Source organism: Dermacentor andersoni, chromosome 1, assembly GCF_023375885.2.
Source record: "Dermacentor andersoni chromosome 1, qqDerAnde1_hic_scaffold, whole genome shotgun sequence".
Classification (NCBI taxonomy): domain Eukaryota; kingdom Metazoa; phylum Arthropoda; class Arachnida; order Ixodida; family Ixodidae; genus Dermacentor; species Dermacentor andersoni.
In genome coordinates, this window is record NC_092814.1 from 156283571 (window position 1) to 156298454 (window position 14884).

The 14884-nt window shown below is 43.3% G+C and overlaps 1 protein-coding gene across 15 annotated transcripts in view; it reads right to left on the bottom strand.

The window, feature by feature from the left end:
• Positions 1 to 14884, bottom strand: part of LOC126547420 (heat shock factor protein-like) — a 168746-nt gene that overhangs the window by 36356 nt on the left and 117506 nt on the right. For 14 of the 15 annotated variants that reach the window (XM_050195416.3, XM_050195417.3, XM_055062650.2 and 11 more), the window contains one exon: positions 6293 to 6461. In XM_050195416.3, coding sequence (XP_050051373.2) covers positions 6293 to 6461 — 169 coding nt within the window. The remainder of the gene's footprint in view (positions 1 to 6292; positions 6462 to 14884) is intronic. The other variant, XM_055062640.2, reaches the window with a different exon arrangement.

Genomic DNA, 14884 nt, shown 5'->3' on the forward strand with positions numbered 1-14884 from the left:
CGGATGTTATAGTCAGGCTGATGATGATGATGATGTTTACTAACAACAGCTGCAGAACACTGAAATGTGCATATTGCAGTGACTATGTTGTTTGTATACCAATCACAATCAAAAATAAATTGCTATGTTCATTCCCTGTTATGCTCGTTCCCTGAAACCAAGCCGACACTGGGGGGGCGTCACGGCCAGAAAGGTCCGACAGCGAAAGGGTTAAAGCACGGGATTGGCTTATTACCTATCACGACATCTGCACACACTACCAATTAGAGCGTCTAACCTTTCCGCCACTCATGGCCAAATCCCCGTGCAGGTGTGAAGTCCTGTGGCGACAGCTGCAGACTTGCACCTTTCCCTCCCCTTACCTCCTCCACCGCATTCATCCCTCCATTTACCTTTCTCCCTCTCGTAAATTCTGCGTCTCTCCCAAAGCAAACTTAAACCACATCATGTGGGGGTGCCCTAAGCACCCCTTCACCCCTTTCCTCAAGCAATTAATATCTAGTGAGGAGCAGTGGAGGCTGCCTTGCACAGCTCGAGGCCCGACCTTCAGGAGGCCGTCCTGGAGTGGGCTGAAAGGATGGAGGAGGCCTACTCCAAGTAGTTCCTCCCCCAACCTTCTATCCCGTTGCCCCCTTCCCTTTAATGAAGGATAAAGTTTTTCATCATCATCATCATCAGAATTCCGAATTTTCAAAGTGCTTGAAAACGTGTACAATCAACAGTTTTGGTAATGGAAAGCAAATCGCAGTAGCGTTGACATGGCTCATAGCCAAGACAAGTTAAGGACGAAGAATTCATTTATAGTTGCCAACTGATTTTCAGACCAGGGTTGCTATTCTGGACATAGTCATATTCCACCATATTGTAAAATTTGGTAATGGCAGCATCTTGAGCAAATCAGAGAGGGCGTAGCAGCTCTCTGGGCCTGCTCTGGGCCAATCAAAGCTGACAAGATGGTGAATTTGACAACATGGCGAAATTTGTCAATGTTCACAACAGCACCCCTGTTCAATTATTCCAACACATGGAGGAAGGAAAGAAACTAGGAGGAAGCAGTACATCATGCAGCCAGCCTTTGCAGGCTAATCCTCCATGAAGCTGCCCCCTTCACCTTTCCTTCCTTCTGTATCTCTAAAAGTTGGCCCAACACTTGACACTGCACTTGGCAGACATGGCCCAGCACTGAGTTTTTTGCAATTACCTAGAGGGGAAACTGGTGCTTCTGTGCTATTGGACACATGGAAATGCCGGGATGTGGTGGCTATGGATAGGTGGTTTTCTTGAAAACCTAAAACACCATGAAAATACATCTGGCTGTCGGTTAAAATTTCTCATTCTTTACTAAAAGAGCATGCAAAATGCAGAATTTGTTTATTTTTATGTAAAACCATTGTTAAAATTAAACTATGAAAACTTGTGCTCGGTTGTACAATTAAATCAAATGAGAATTGTACTGGCAGCCGCTGATGTTGGAAGAAAAACTACAAGGTGTGTTTACTTTGTGTCAGTTTCAAACATCTGTTAGTCTATTTTTATTTTCTTCACTTGCATTAAATGCGAGTAAACAATAACACAAGATGTAGTACAGGCAAACGAAAACTTTATATGATGATTTCATTCTAAGAAACCATTACTTGTGCGGAAATGATTATGTTTTAAGCAGAGCTGTGTTAAAGATAAGACTTGCACACCCACTGTGTTCCCATTATTCCCATGGTGACACAGTGCCCGATAGGAAACTCAGACAGAGTGACATGAGATTTCCCTTTAACCCTTTATTGACGATTGTTGCCTACAGGTAACACACCAGAAAATTGTTTTTCCATGCCGAGTTTCAGTATTCAGTACGAAGTTTCTGGCTAAATGTCTTCGGTTCACACTGAATGACAGGCAGCAAGCGTCATTTGTAGGTTTGGAGCAGAAACACAGGGTGAAGAAGAAGAAATCTGGCATGCGACTTGCTGTCTTTTGAAAGCAAGGTCAGAGGAGACTGACCAATGTAAGATTTACAGCTACAGTGGTGTCACACACGTGATATGTAAAGCAGTATGAAATGTACACTTAAAGTTCACATATCATGAGAGCTGCTTGTACAAATTCCAAATGAAGCCTTAGGTGGCTTGGGGCGAAGCCCACTTTCCATTTCCTGCCTGGCATTTTGTCCCTATTGCTAAAAAAATTTCTGCAACATTTTTTTGTTGTTGATTATGCTTATTCTTGATGTGTTTTGCACATTTAAATAGCAAATAAACATTTTTATTCTGGGTGTCTATACGTCTCGTCCTTAAAGGGTTAAAGGCGCAACCACATGCATGCGATTTTCGAGCGAAGTTGACAAGCAACGATGATAAGCGACAGGTTTTGCTCTCGCAGAGGGTGATCCGTCGCTGTTGCTTGTGTTGGCTATTTTTGGCCAGCCAGAAAATTTCGCTTGTCAACTGGAAGTTTGCACAGTGGCCTCCACCAGCGACAGCGTGATTGTGCAACATGGTAGCAACCAGTCTGCCCCACTTCGATCTGAACTTGCTCTCTGCTGTGACAGCAAAAAAATAAATAGTAAAATCAGCCATTGCTTCATCTCATCTCAAACTGAGGGCAAAGTATTGGCGCTGCCTTGTTGTTATTATTGAGGTCGGTTGTTTGTTTTGATGCTGTTACGCCTGAGACACCACCGAGATCCATGAAAGTGTTTTGCATTTTTCTCACCAGATGCTGCCACAACATTTCATGCTGATGACACAGAACAGATTTTTACTGGTGATTACAGGCATATTAACTCTTTCGTTACTGCTAGAAATGTGCTCATTTTCGGTGCTTTTATGTTTCCACATTTTGTTTCATATAATGCGATGCAAAAAACTATACCCTGATCACTGGTGTTTTGAATGGATGTATAGCAGTAATAATTCCTCAGACAATTTCTGAGAATTCATGTGTAAAACTTCAAAAAAGCACCTCAAGGAACACAAATGAAAGTAATAATTTGCTATTTTTAGTATAAGCATTGAGAACAAAAAAATCTGAAATATACAAAATATGCACCTGGCTCCTAGTTCCAAACTTTAGGAAGTCAGGACACGCAAGAAAATTATTAAGATGATTTTTTGGCATCAATACTACCCATAGTGATGCCCATACTATGTGAGAAAGCAGTAGCTTTGTAAATGTGAAAACCGGTAATGTCCTGTAGTATAGGGAGTATTTGTTTTTACTCATTGCAGCAGGCACCTGGCTTGTTTTTCACTGCATTATTCAGGCTCGCGAAGGAATGGCTGTCAGATCAGGGAGCAAGCAGAAGCCTCCTCGTTCCTGAATATTGCGTCAGCTTTTCTGTGCAAGCAAGGTGACCTAGTGTGTGTTCAAGTGGTGCCTCTGCATGCATTTTTCAATGCCTGTACAGTGCTGTATCATAATGTGTCATGTTGCACATTATTGTACTGTAATATATAAGGTCACTTGCACAGGCAGTGTTCAAAATGTAAGCGATTAGACAGTTAGTCAAGCTTCAGTTGAAGCTCGGTCTGAAATCAACTGTGCGCTCTTCTGTGAGTGAAAATCTCACACGATAGAGAGGATTGCTCGCAATAATTTGTACATACGCTGTCGAAGTGCCGATGGACAAAATCATTCCATGGTGGGGAAAATAAAGTTGTACTTGATATTAGTCAAACACAATTATCAAAATAACACACATTCATGAGCATCTACTGCTGTTTGAGACATTGTTAAAACAGCCGATACTTCAGATTGGAATATTGACAACCTGAGAGAAACTTCTGTGTCTTCACCACTGCTGTCATTTAAAATTGTGTTGCCGAGTCGATCAAACCGCAAATTTTGTGTCCTTTTATTAAAAGGGTTAGGAGTATTGGAGGCTAGTTGCGACAGTACCTCCCACCAAAGTTTTATTTTTCCAGAATCCCCAATCAGCCAAAATTTGTAAAATCCGACAAATAGTTAAAGATCAGTCGTCACTTCAGATGGTGCAAGCTGTTGCTAGTAAAAGAATTCCAACGGAAATGCTTAACAACCTGTAGAAAAACTGCCGGTCATTTTTGACTGATTTCTATAGGTGTGGTAAGGGAAGAGTTAAAGCTAGGTCTAATACACCTTGCTTAAAGGGACACTAAAGCGCAACAACAAATCAGTTTAGACTAATAAAGCATTGCTTGAGAACCCTGCAGGCAGTCATTTAAAAAAAATAGTTTGATTATTAGATGAGAAAATGAAGGTCCAAGTATCAGTATTTGAATTTCGCGCCGAAACCCCAGCGCCGGTACGTCAGCGTGACGTCAGGGATTCCAAAGCATGCTTTCGCATTTCGGCTGCGTTGGCTGAATAAAGGTTCCCGAAACTTGCCATGTTTAATATTTGGTTCCTTTAGAACACAATGTAGTCAATCTGTACCGCTATATATAGTTGGTAGGCCCTAGAAGATACCATCAAAATTCATGACGTCACCGCCACCAGGCGCGGGAATTTCAAGGAGGCGTCGCCACCAGTCTTTCGTTCTTGCGCTTTTTCTGGCTTACCAAGCGTCTTATCGTAGTAAGAGTAGTGTTTTTCGTGTCCTAGAGAGGTAATTTACTGATGCAGAAGAAATCATTTTTCTCTTTAGTGTCCCTTTAAAACATTGGCCTTATGGTATGTTTGTGGTGTTTTTTAAGGCTGCATGATTGTATTTATTCAGACAACAATGTAAACTTGTCGCTACTTTTTTTCGTGATGTCACATTGATGCAGGACAGGGTCTACTTGTCACATCACTTGAATATTGTGTGCATGTGGTTGCTGCTTAAATAGTAGTGTAAGAAACTCTATACACCAAGAATGTATGGTTCCTGGTAGATTTAATTCCATGCGCACTTGTTCTTGTGCTTTGCTAACTGCTCTGTGCACATTTTATCCCAATAAGCTTGTGAAACTTTGATTGTTTCTTGTAATATACACACTTAGGTAGCTTCTTGCATTGTGATGTGCAAGTGTGAAAACTGTACGTTGCTGTCGCACCTGCTGTCTTTTCAGAAGAGCACGTGCTGAGAGTGGCGGTAGGAGATACTAAAACCTACCACGACATTATCATATTAGGCCAACTTTTTCTGGCTTCAATTTTATCATGTCACATTCCCTCCTAGTATATTTCCTTCCTCCATGTTCCAACGTGCCTATTATTTTAGAGCACAGCGCTTAGGCGCCCGTTCCTACGACAGCGTCAGCATTTCTTGTCACCAAGTGAACGAGCAGAGCGAAGGATGAAAGAGCAAAGGCAGAGCGCAGCAGGAGATGAAAGACTGACTGAAAGACTGACTGTCATGACATTTATGCATATGTAATTCTTCAATCATGGTATTCATACTAAAACCTGTAATTTTTCTATGTTAACAATTTGTTGAAAACTGCTGTACTTTTGTTTTATTATGTTTACTTTGTAAAGGAGGTCCCATTGCAGTCTTTGACTCCGGGACCTCCTCCTGAATATTAACAACTTGTAATCATTCTAATGATCTCAATAATGATAGTGAAGAAAGTGCAAGGAGGAAAGCGGAGGAGGAGGGTATGGCTAACGAAAAGCGTAGTGCTGAGCAAGACAGGCTCTGCGGTGACGATGGCTACAAGATGGAGCCAGAGTACTGCACGTTGTCTGTTCACCGATGTTGCCGCCGATCCCATATATGAAAACAAAGTGCTGCATGAGCAGAGGTATGTCTGCGGTGGCTTCTGTGAACCGTGCCCATATGTCACCCACATGCTACCTATCATGATATCCTGATTACCGATGCAGTCGGGCCACACTTCACTCCATTTGCAACCTGCCGCATGAGACAGATTGTCTGCGCTCGCCAATTTATCGCGAAATGAAAACACATATACAGCTGCGCTCAAATTTCGCATTATGGAGTATCGTGACCTTAGGTGAATTTTTTTTCTTTGAATGGATTATAGTACACCAGTGTAAACAAGCTGTTGACACACGTGCCCATGCCAGCTGCTTGAAGGTCCTTGAGGTTTTGATTGAGTTTCACGTGACTACACTGTCAACTCTATAGACTTACTGATTCGGTGGCCATGAAACTTCCTATGTAGCATCACCTACTTCACTGATGAATCTATATACTAACGGTTCGAAGACCTCCGAAATGCCCATGTGACACTAGTATGAAACTTCTCTAACACTTCATCAACACAAGTGTGAAAAAAAATATGTTTAAAACTATATCCAGTATTTTCACAAGTATCAACAAAGTTTCATGGAGAGGATCAATAAACACTTAGCTTATGCCGTAACAACTTACGGAGATTGGAGAACTGACCAGCCTGACGGTGGAAGCAGCAGGTGTCACAACCTGTGGAGCCTTTAAAACTGGTACATCAAGACCTTTAGGAGAGGCTACATTTGGTTCTGGTGGACTAGGTTCAGATGAATCCACGACTTCTTCAATGCCACATTGCAGCACATTCGAACTGCGGAAAATCAAAAACATTTGCATATAATAATAGAACACACTCACAGAAGAGAACTTAATAGCAGCAATACTTGAAACTGACAGTAGACCGACACTTTTTTTTAAAGCAGTGATTAAGTTTCAAAAAACATAGGCACTTAACATAGAAGTTTCTGCTTTACTAAATTTATTATCACTTATTAATCAAATAAAAATGTGCAGTAAACTGCTACAATTTATTTTTGTTGAATAGCAAGGCCATAACCATGACAAAAAAAATGCATCATACATGTGGCCCTAGGCACACTTGTGGGTTTGAACTGACAGTACAATTAACGCTTTCTTTGCCACGCTACTATCCTGAGGTTTGACCAAAACTGGCCATATGTTTTACTGCTGAATTTTTTATTAATGTCAATGCAGACAATGCCTTAACTGTTTATTAATGATATTTTAACTGATTAATTGCAAAAGGCGAACTTAAGAGCAAAATATACAAGAAAATGAAATGCATCACCAACGTGAAAATGAAAATTGTAAGAGAATGAAAAGTGTCTTCACTGAGCTGAGCTCGTCATTGGTCATTTTCACTAGAAACTCGCAGACGAACCCAGCTCATCCATTTCATCCATGGCACGGAAAGGGTTAAACTAGCTAGAAACATACACTATACTGGGTTAGAAACCCAAAGATGTTTTGAAACAGATAGCTGTGAGAAGTCTAATGACTCTGGTAAATTTTTATTCCCAGGAAGAGTCTCAAAGATATTCTTGTTTTAAAGACATATAGCAGTAAAGAAAGTCTCTACATCCAGCAACTTAGAGCATAAATCATTCCAGAAGAGCTAGCTTTCAAGTATTTTCCACAATACTAAGCATAAACATTGGCCAAGTGCCATTAATTGTGTGTTCAAGAATTGCTGCACCATGATCTCTACAGTGGCTTAGCATTGTGGATTTCCAACTTTCGAAGGTGCAAGACACTCGTGGAGCTATTGATAATTGGTGCAGAAGGTACAGCAAGCCATTTTTATCCTTGAACCAGTCTCTATATGTTGTGTGCTGCCTTTCACTAGAATAATGGGTACCCCACAGAACCAGTACACAAGAACGACCGATATCTTAGACATGACACTGTTCTTTGCTCTGATTTAAGCCAATACTGTACAGACTTGTGTAAGGGCCGCACCCTCAACTTGGTAGCCCAAAATTTGGAAAAAAAAATTTGCAATGAAGAAGCAATCGCATTTGGTGCCCTGATGCCGTGTGTGCGCACCAAAGAATGTTCATGTGCTGCATACTTCTGCATGCCACTACTAGATGGCGAGAGTTGCACCTTGACCTCTGATGCAGCAGTGCGTCTGGGGATTCAAGGTGTGCGCAAGTGAACGCTGCGCTGGCACCATATTCACCAAAAAGTTCAGTCCCGTGTAAGGGCTGCACCTCATCAAATTGGTGAAAAAAAAGTGCGGCCCTTACATGAGTCACTACGGTACCTCTGACACACGGTGATGAAGCACGACGTCAGTGCATCAACAAAGCTAATTGCTTACATGCTGTTCAGCCCCCAGCACTCTGCAGTGCATGCACAGCTCATTAAATACACTCTGTAGCACGTCAAAGGTGCAGTTTTTGGAGCCCCAACTGTTCTTTCACAGAAAAAAAGGGGCCCATTCTTGTAGGCTTTAGTAATGAATTTTTTAGTCTACTATCATGGTTAAAATAACATGCCATATGCCAACAGAAAGCTAAAAAAAGGATGCTTTCTCAAGATTATGTGTGCAAGCAATATGCGTGCTAAATGATCTAATGTTTTGTATGTTACCCTTAGATGTAATTTTTCTTTCCTGAGTATTCATACAATATATATTTTTTTCATTTTTTCATTTGTAACTATGTTTTGCAATCACGTTTTCTAAACATTTTCGTGGTTCTCGTGTCTTGGTGTACTGCTGTATTTACCTGTACTTCACCTCGTTTTCCTGTAGTGTTTCTTTTTTCTTTCTTTCTTTCTTTTGCTGATGCCCCCCTTTACTCAATGCTTTGCATATGCCCTGTAAGGTATTTTCAAATAAAATAAAATAAAATATAAACCTAAAAAAAACATGTTAGAGCTTAATATGTAACATGTTTTGCAAAAACAAACTTTACTGGAAGGTTACCATTTTTACAACGAGACTGTTACAATCTTACACTGATAATATAAAAAGAAAAATGAAGAAAAAAGCAATTCTTACTAAATATTAAAAAAACAATGTTCTACTCCGACTGCCTACAGTGCTTGAACGTTTCAATTGTTTTAGCTCATAAGGGACATGATCTAGGAAAAAAAAGTTTTCTGCTTAGCAGAAACTTCTTCTTTCCAGTAGGAACCACAAATATTGGGCTAAATGTTTTAACAGAGTGTTTCCAAAAATCATCCAACTGAAGAGTAAAATAAGCAGTCAGAGACAGAAGGCAACAAAAGACCGAGCGAAGATATCTAGCCTATCTGCACGTTAAGAGTGCAAGTTGCCGAAGCAAAAAGTGATATTGGGAGGAAATGTTCTGGCATCATATGTCCCAGGAAGAAAACGATTCATGTTGTATTGCTGTCAATAATAACGTGATCACTGATTCTGTAGTGATCACCTGCTGTTATAACAGATTTTTTTCGGTTGGTGTTCTCTGTACCATCACAATCTGATGGTGCGCTATCCCACTCAACATCTCACGCTCAAAAATTCCAGGCGCAGTGGGTAGTTATGAAATAATTTTAGCACTTCTATTGAACATAGACAGCAAAAGATGGGTAGGACAAAATGGTATTCTCAACACCTTTTTGCAAAGGTGTGCCAAATGGGTGTGACTGCATTTAAAAGTTATATTTGATGCATCACTTGCTCAGAGCACAGTCCCTAATGACTGGCTTATAGGCAAGATCGTACCAGTGCACAAATCACGTGGTAAGCTAGAAAATCGAAAATTACAGGCAAATATCATTAACATGTGTATGCTGTAAGCTATTCGAACATGTAATATCTAAATCGATCTACACCTACCTTGAGAACACTAGGTCATTGTCACCTAATCAGCATGGACTCCAACATCGTCTTTCTAGAGTGACACGACTCCTTGAAACAATTGATGATTTGCAAACTCATTAAATAATAATAAGCAGATAGACACAGTCTGTATTGACCTCTCAAAGGCTTTTAATAGATTACTCCATGCTGAATTGATTATACAGTTAAACCACAATATAACGAAGTAGGTAAAATTGGCAATTTGTTATATCAAAATTTTTTTGTATTGAAATTCTACCTTTTATGCTAATAAGTACAGTTGCCGATCAATATTCCTTACATGAAAAGGGGCCGCAGTATTTTCCGAATTATTGGGCAATAAAAAAAGAAAGATAATTTCAATGAGAAAATTCGTTTTGGTGAATTTGGGAGTCGGCGACGAGTGATACGGTTTCATGTCACGTTGACGATATCTTCACATCAGCAGTACGAATTAAGCGAAGCCAGTCACACTTTCGCGTGCACTCCGCCCCAGCAGCTCATAGCGTTACCTGCACTGGGATGACGCTATCATAAAAAGCACCAGCAGCGGGGAGTGAATGCTTCGTCTGCCTATCGCTCCAACGAGTCACCTAAACTCGAGATTATGCAACCTCCAATACTAAAAGCGCGGGAAGACAGCTTACATGAGGCACACTCTCTCGGCATGTCCACTCTTTGCACACATGGCAGATTACTTCTAAAGGGCTAAATATAGTCTGACGTAGCAGGAGTGCACGCACATGTTACGACACGTCGGCAAGAACAACAGCGTCTATCGTTCGGCCGATGGTTCGACGCACTCGTGCAGCCAACTTTACCGGACGCGGCCAACGTGCTCCGACGCGCCCGATGTCAAGCGACGCTCATTCACACGCTGATAACGTTGGACTATAAACACACCTTAAAGCAGGGTGTGGGGCTGCGTATGTGCTCAGCCGTGCTGAGCGCGCAGGAAGGCGGCACTCGTGAAGCCACGGTCTTTCTTGCCTAACCCGCGAACTTTCACTCGCGCCTAAAGCACAAAGTAAGCGGGGCACAATGGGAGCTTATCGCACTTGGACTTTAATGCGATAGCTTTAAGGAGCCCGTGCCACAGAAAATCCAGCGTCGGTGTCGAACGTTGAATGTTGTTTTGGCAAAAAGATGCTGAACCATCCATGCCCAGGCCCTCCATGTGACGCAAGGAATTTACTGAACTAATTGGATTTCTCAAGCTATAATATGTGGAAAAATCGTAAACTATGACTTACACACAACCTACAGCCATGATAGCTCTCGGATTGTAATTTGACAATACGAGAAAACATAATACTGTAACGCGAAAACTCAAAGAAACCCCTTTTCCAATGTTTCTACCATTCACAGACTGGCCGTGGCATCCGCCATTTGCACACACCGGTGCACGGGTGTCTTGGGGGCCACGGAGCAGTGTGCCCGGTTGCTTGCAATGCCTCCAGCTGGCGCTCGCCTCTGCCGCATCGCGGCCCATGCAAGAGGCCACGTTTCTACTACAAAGCCTGCCTTCGTGCATAGTGCTTGCAGCCAGCGTTTCTCGGTAAATATTATGGTTACATATGCTCCAGTTGCAGGGAAGCATGAGATGCAGTCAGGGATCTTTGAATGCTATCGCGTTTTATTCTTAAAGGCGAAGTTTAAGCGTCCTGCAAACGTTTTATATGGAACATGATGTGGCTCGCCTCCACTTCGGCGGTTGCTTTTGTCGTGCCGCACATGATTTGAAAGGTGCGTTTGCAAGCAGCCGCTTGTAATTCAGTCATTTGACCATCTGCGTCCACACGTTTCCATTTATTGTCTCAACATTCCTTTGCGACAAAAGCAAAATTTTGTTACATTGAAATCGTATAGAAACACACTTCATTATATCAAGGTTCCAAATACACGGTGTTCTATGGAAAACAGGTTATGAAAAGTTAAAATACTTCGTTATATCGAGAATTTTGTTATACTGAAGTTCGTTGTATCAAGGTTTAACTGTAAAGCTAAGACGCTGGAATTAATTGACCAATCGTTAAATGAATAACCACGTATCTTACTGGAAGGACCCAATACGTTGAAATTGATGGCAATAAATTAAGATCATTGAATGTGATGCAAGGTGTTCCGCAAGGATCAGTACTGAGCACTGTGCTTTTTTAGTCTATATCAATGCTATCATTTCTAGCATTGAAGAAAGAATCTCTGTACAGCTCTTTGCCAACAATTGTTTATTGTACAAGGTAGTGGATAGCAAAGAAGATCAACAGTCGTTAAGTGAAGCTCCAACGAATATTGAAAAGAGGTGAAAAATTAAAATAAATGAGGACGAAGCTTTTGTACAGTGCATAACAAACAAAGTATGTACTTGAACATGTTTGCACAGTGCACTCTGCAGTACTTCACATAGCTGACACCTTTAAATACTTTGGGCTATGCTTCCCACTTGGCTCGTCATGGTTGAGCAGCACGTGGCACACAATACAGCGCTCCGCTGTGTGATCGAGGAGGCAAGCGAACTTTGCCACACCGGCCTGGCTTGGTTGGCTCGTGGCCTCCGAGACTGCACTGCTGCCAATGCAATCTCGAAGGCGATGCCCAGCTGCCAGCTCGCACGGCGCACCGCAGGGAGAGGGAGAAGTGAATCCACAGCCTGGGCCTGACCCAAGGAGTTTAAGTATATAACCTCCTTGGCAGATATGCATGGTGGTGAGAAAGACTAGTCTTGCTTGACGCATTCGACGCGGGACTTTTGAACTGCCACTGTGAATGAGTGCCGAACACCGTGGAGAGCGATTTACATGGTGCACAACAGTTGGGCATTTCTTGGTTTCACAGATGAATCTAGTTTGTTATATCCATGGCCGGACAATTTCACTTTGTTAAAGCAAAGTTTTATATACACAGATTTCTTTGGGGACTTCAAGGAGAATTTCATTTACTTTGTTATATCCCATTTCGTTATAATGAGGTTTGAGTGTACATATTGTTACGTTACGTAAGTTACGTTAAGTTACGTAAGGCGGAGAGTACTGGCGGAACAATCAATGAGAGCAGAATGTGCGGAGAGGAAGTCTAAGCCGAGGATGATGTCGTGGGGACAGTGGGCGATGACTGTGAATAGCACAATTGTGGAGCGGTCGACGAAGGAGACACGGGCGGCACACATACCAATTACGAAGCTGTTCCGCGATCGGCGACACGGACAACATGCGTCGTGGCGGGCGTGATTATTTTTTTCAGGCGGGTACGAAAGTCCGCGCTCATTACCGACAAATGCGCCCCAGTGTCTATAAGAGCAGATACAGGAACACCGTCGACTTGCACGTCAAGAAGGTTCAGATGAGTGGGCAACGTCAGTGGAGGATTTGGCGGCGTAGGGAGCAATGCAGTGTCACCTCGAGGCGCTGCATCATCTAGTTTTCCGGCCGGGAGCGGCGTCCGAAGGGAGTCGGCGAAAAGGAGCGACGGGGCTGGGGAGAACGAGATTGTCGTAGTTGGGGCGAAGGTGAACGAGAATAGGGGCGGTTCGGCGCAGGAGAGTCAGTGGCGGCATTATCGGAGCGTACGGCATAGGGACGAGAAGGGCCACCTGAGGGGCGAGAGTAGGCAGTATAAGCAGACCGGGTCGGGGAAGTCCAGCGACTTCAACAGTGCTGAGAAATGTGCCCGATGCGACGGCAGTGAAAACAAATGGGCTTGTCGTCAGCAGTGCGCCATTCAACTGGGTTGCGGAAACGTGGTGGATAAGATGTGGTACGGGGCGGGATCGAAGAAGCCGGATGTGTATCAGGGCGATGGGCCGAGCAGATAGTGTGAAGGCCCATCTTTTCGAACTCCTGGCGGACAACTGCCTGGATCAGGGAAACCGTGACTGCAAGTGCGTTGGTGGGGCTGGAGTCGAAGGCAGCCGGATAGGCGGCGTCAATCTCACGCTGGACGATCTTGGTAATATCGCCAGTGTTGTTGGGACGAGGAGAGTCGGCAGAGGAAGATGTCGCTGGGGTGTTGGGCAAACGGGCAAACTGCTGATCGATACGTCTGCTTTTAGCGAGTTCCAGGCGGCGGCACTCTTTTATAACAGCATCTACCGTCACGACGTTGTTGAATACGAGCAAGTTGAAAGCGTCATCGGCAATGCCTTTGAGGATGTGGGATACCTTGTCTGACTCAGTCATGTGTGCATCAACTTTGCGGCACAGAGCCAAGACGTCCTGAATGTACGTGACATGGGGCTCTGTTGACGTCTGCACACGGCCGGAAAGCGCCTTCTGCGCGGCAAGTTTGTGACCGTAGGGGTTGCCGAACAAGTCTCGGAGCTTTTGCTTGAGCGAATCCCAACTGGTGAGCTCCTCTTCGTGCGTCCGAAACCAAACTCGAGGTGTGCCACCGAGGTAAAAGACTACGTTGGCGAGCATGATAGTAGGGTCCCACCGGTTATTGCGGCTGACGTGTTCGTACAGGCTGATCCAGTCGTCGACGTCTTCCCCATCTTTGCCCGAGAATACGCCAGGATCACGAGGAGCAGGGAGAGTGATGTAGGTCGTCGAAGTGGCAGCAGGTGTCGGAGGCGGCTGAGTCAAGTTGCCATCGCCGGGAGCCATGAAGCTAGGCTCGACGTACCGTCCACTGCGAAGCTCCGTGACGAGGTACAGGGAACGTCCACCTCCACCAGATATGTTACGTAAGAAGACGCAGATGAAACGCTATATACAAGTATATTTACAACGTAATACGCCGCACTTGGCCAAGAGGCAACAGCCCGCGCTAGCCTCCAATCGTCGTCGTCGTCGTCTTCTTACTGCTCGCCTCTTCGTCATCGGTAATACTATTCCGTAGCAATATTTTTGTAGATATATTCATGTACAGCTCACTTGCCCCTGTTTCATATGCTTGCTAGATATTTCTTTTTTTCCTTCTTTAAAGCATTTTACTGTATATATTTATATCTGCTCGTACTAGTTTATCATTGCATTGCCTACAAATTGTATTGTTATTATGCCCGCTGCTTTTCATCCACCCTGTAACGGCCAAAAGGTCAACAGTATAGCAAAAAAGTCACACTCTGCACAGCTAGCGGCAGCAAACCTTCGCCATATGGTGTAGAGACACTGAATACAAGAGATGTAATACTACCACCATCTCCACTATATCCCAGTTGGCACAACAAATCAGTCAGTCATCAACAAGCAGGAAACTAAATTCACTACCAAACATCAGCTGACGGTCCGAGCTGGTTTTGCAGTTATCCAGCGTTCGAATATTAACTTCATGATCTGACATCATCCTCAGATTCACTGCTATTAGTAACATCCAAGTACATAATCATCTGAGGATGCAGAAGAGTCACTAACCAACATTGTTAGCACAAGAGCTCAGCTATGTGAGCACCTGCCATCTTT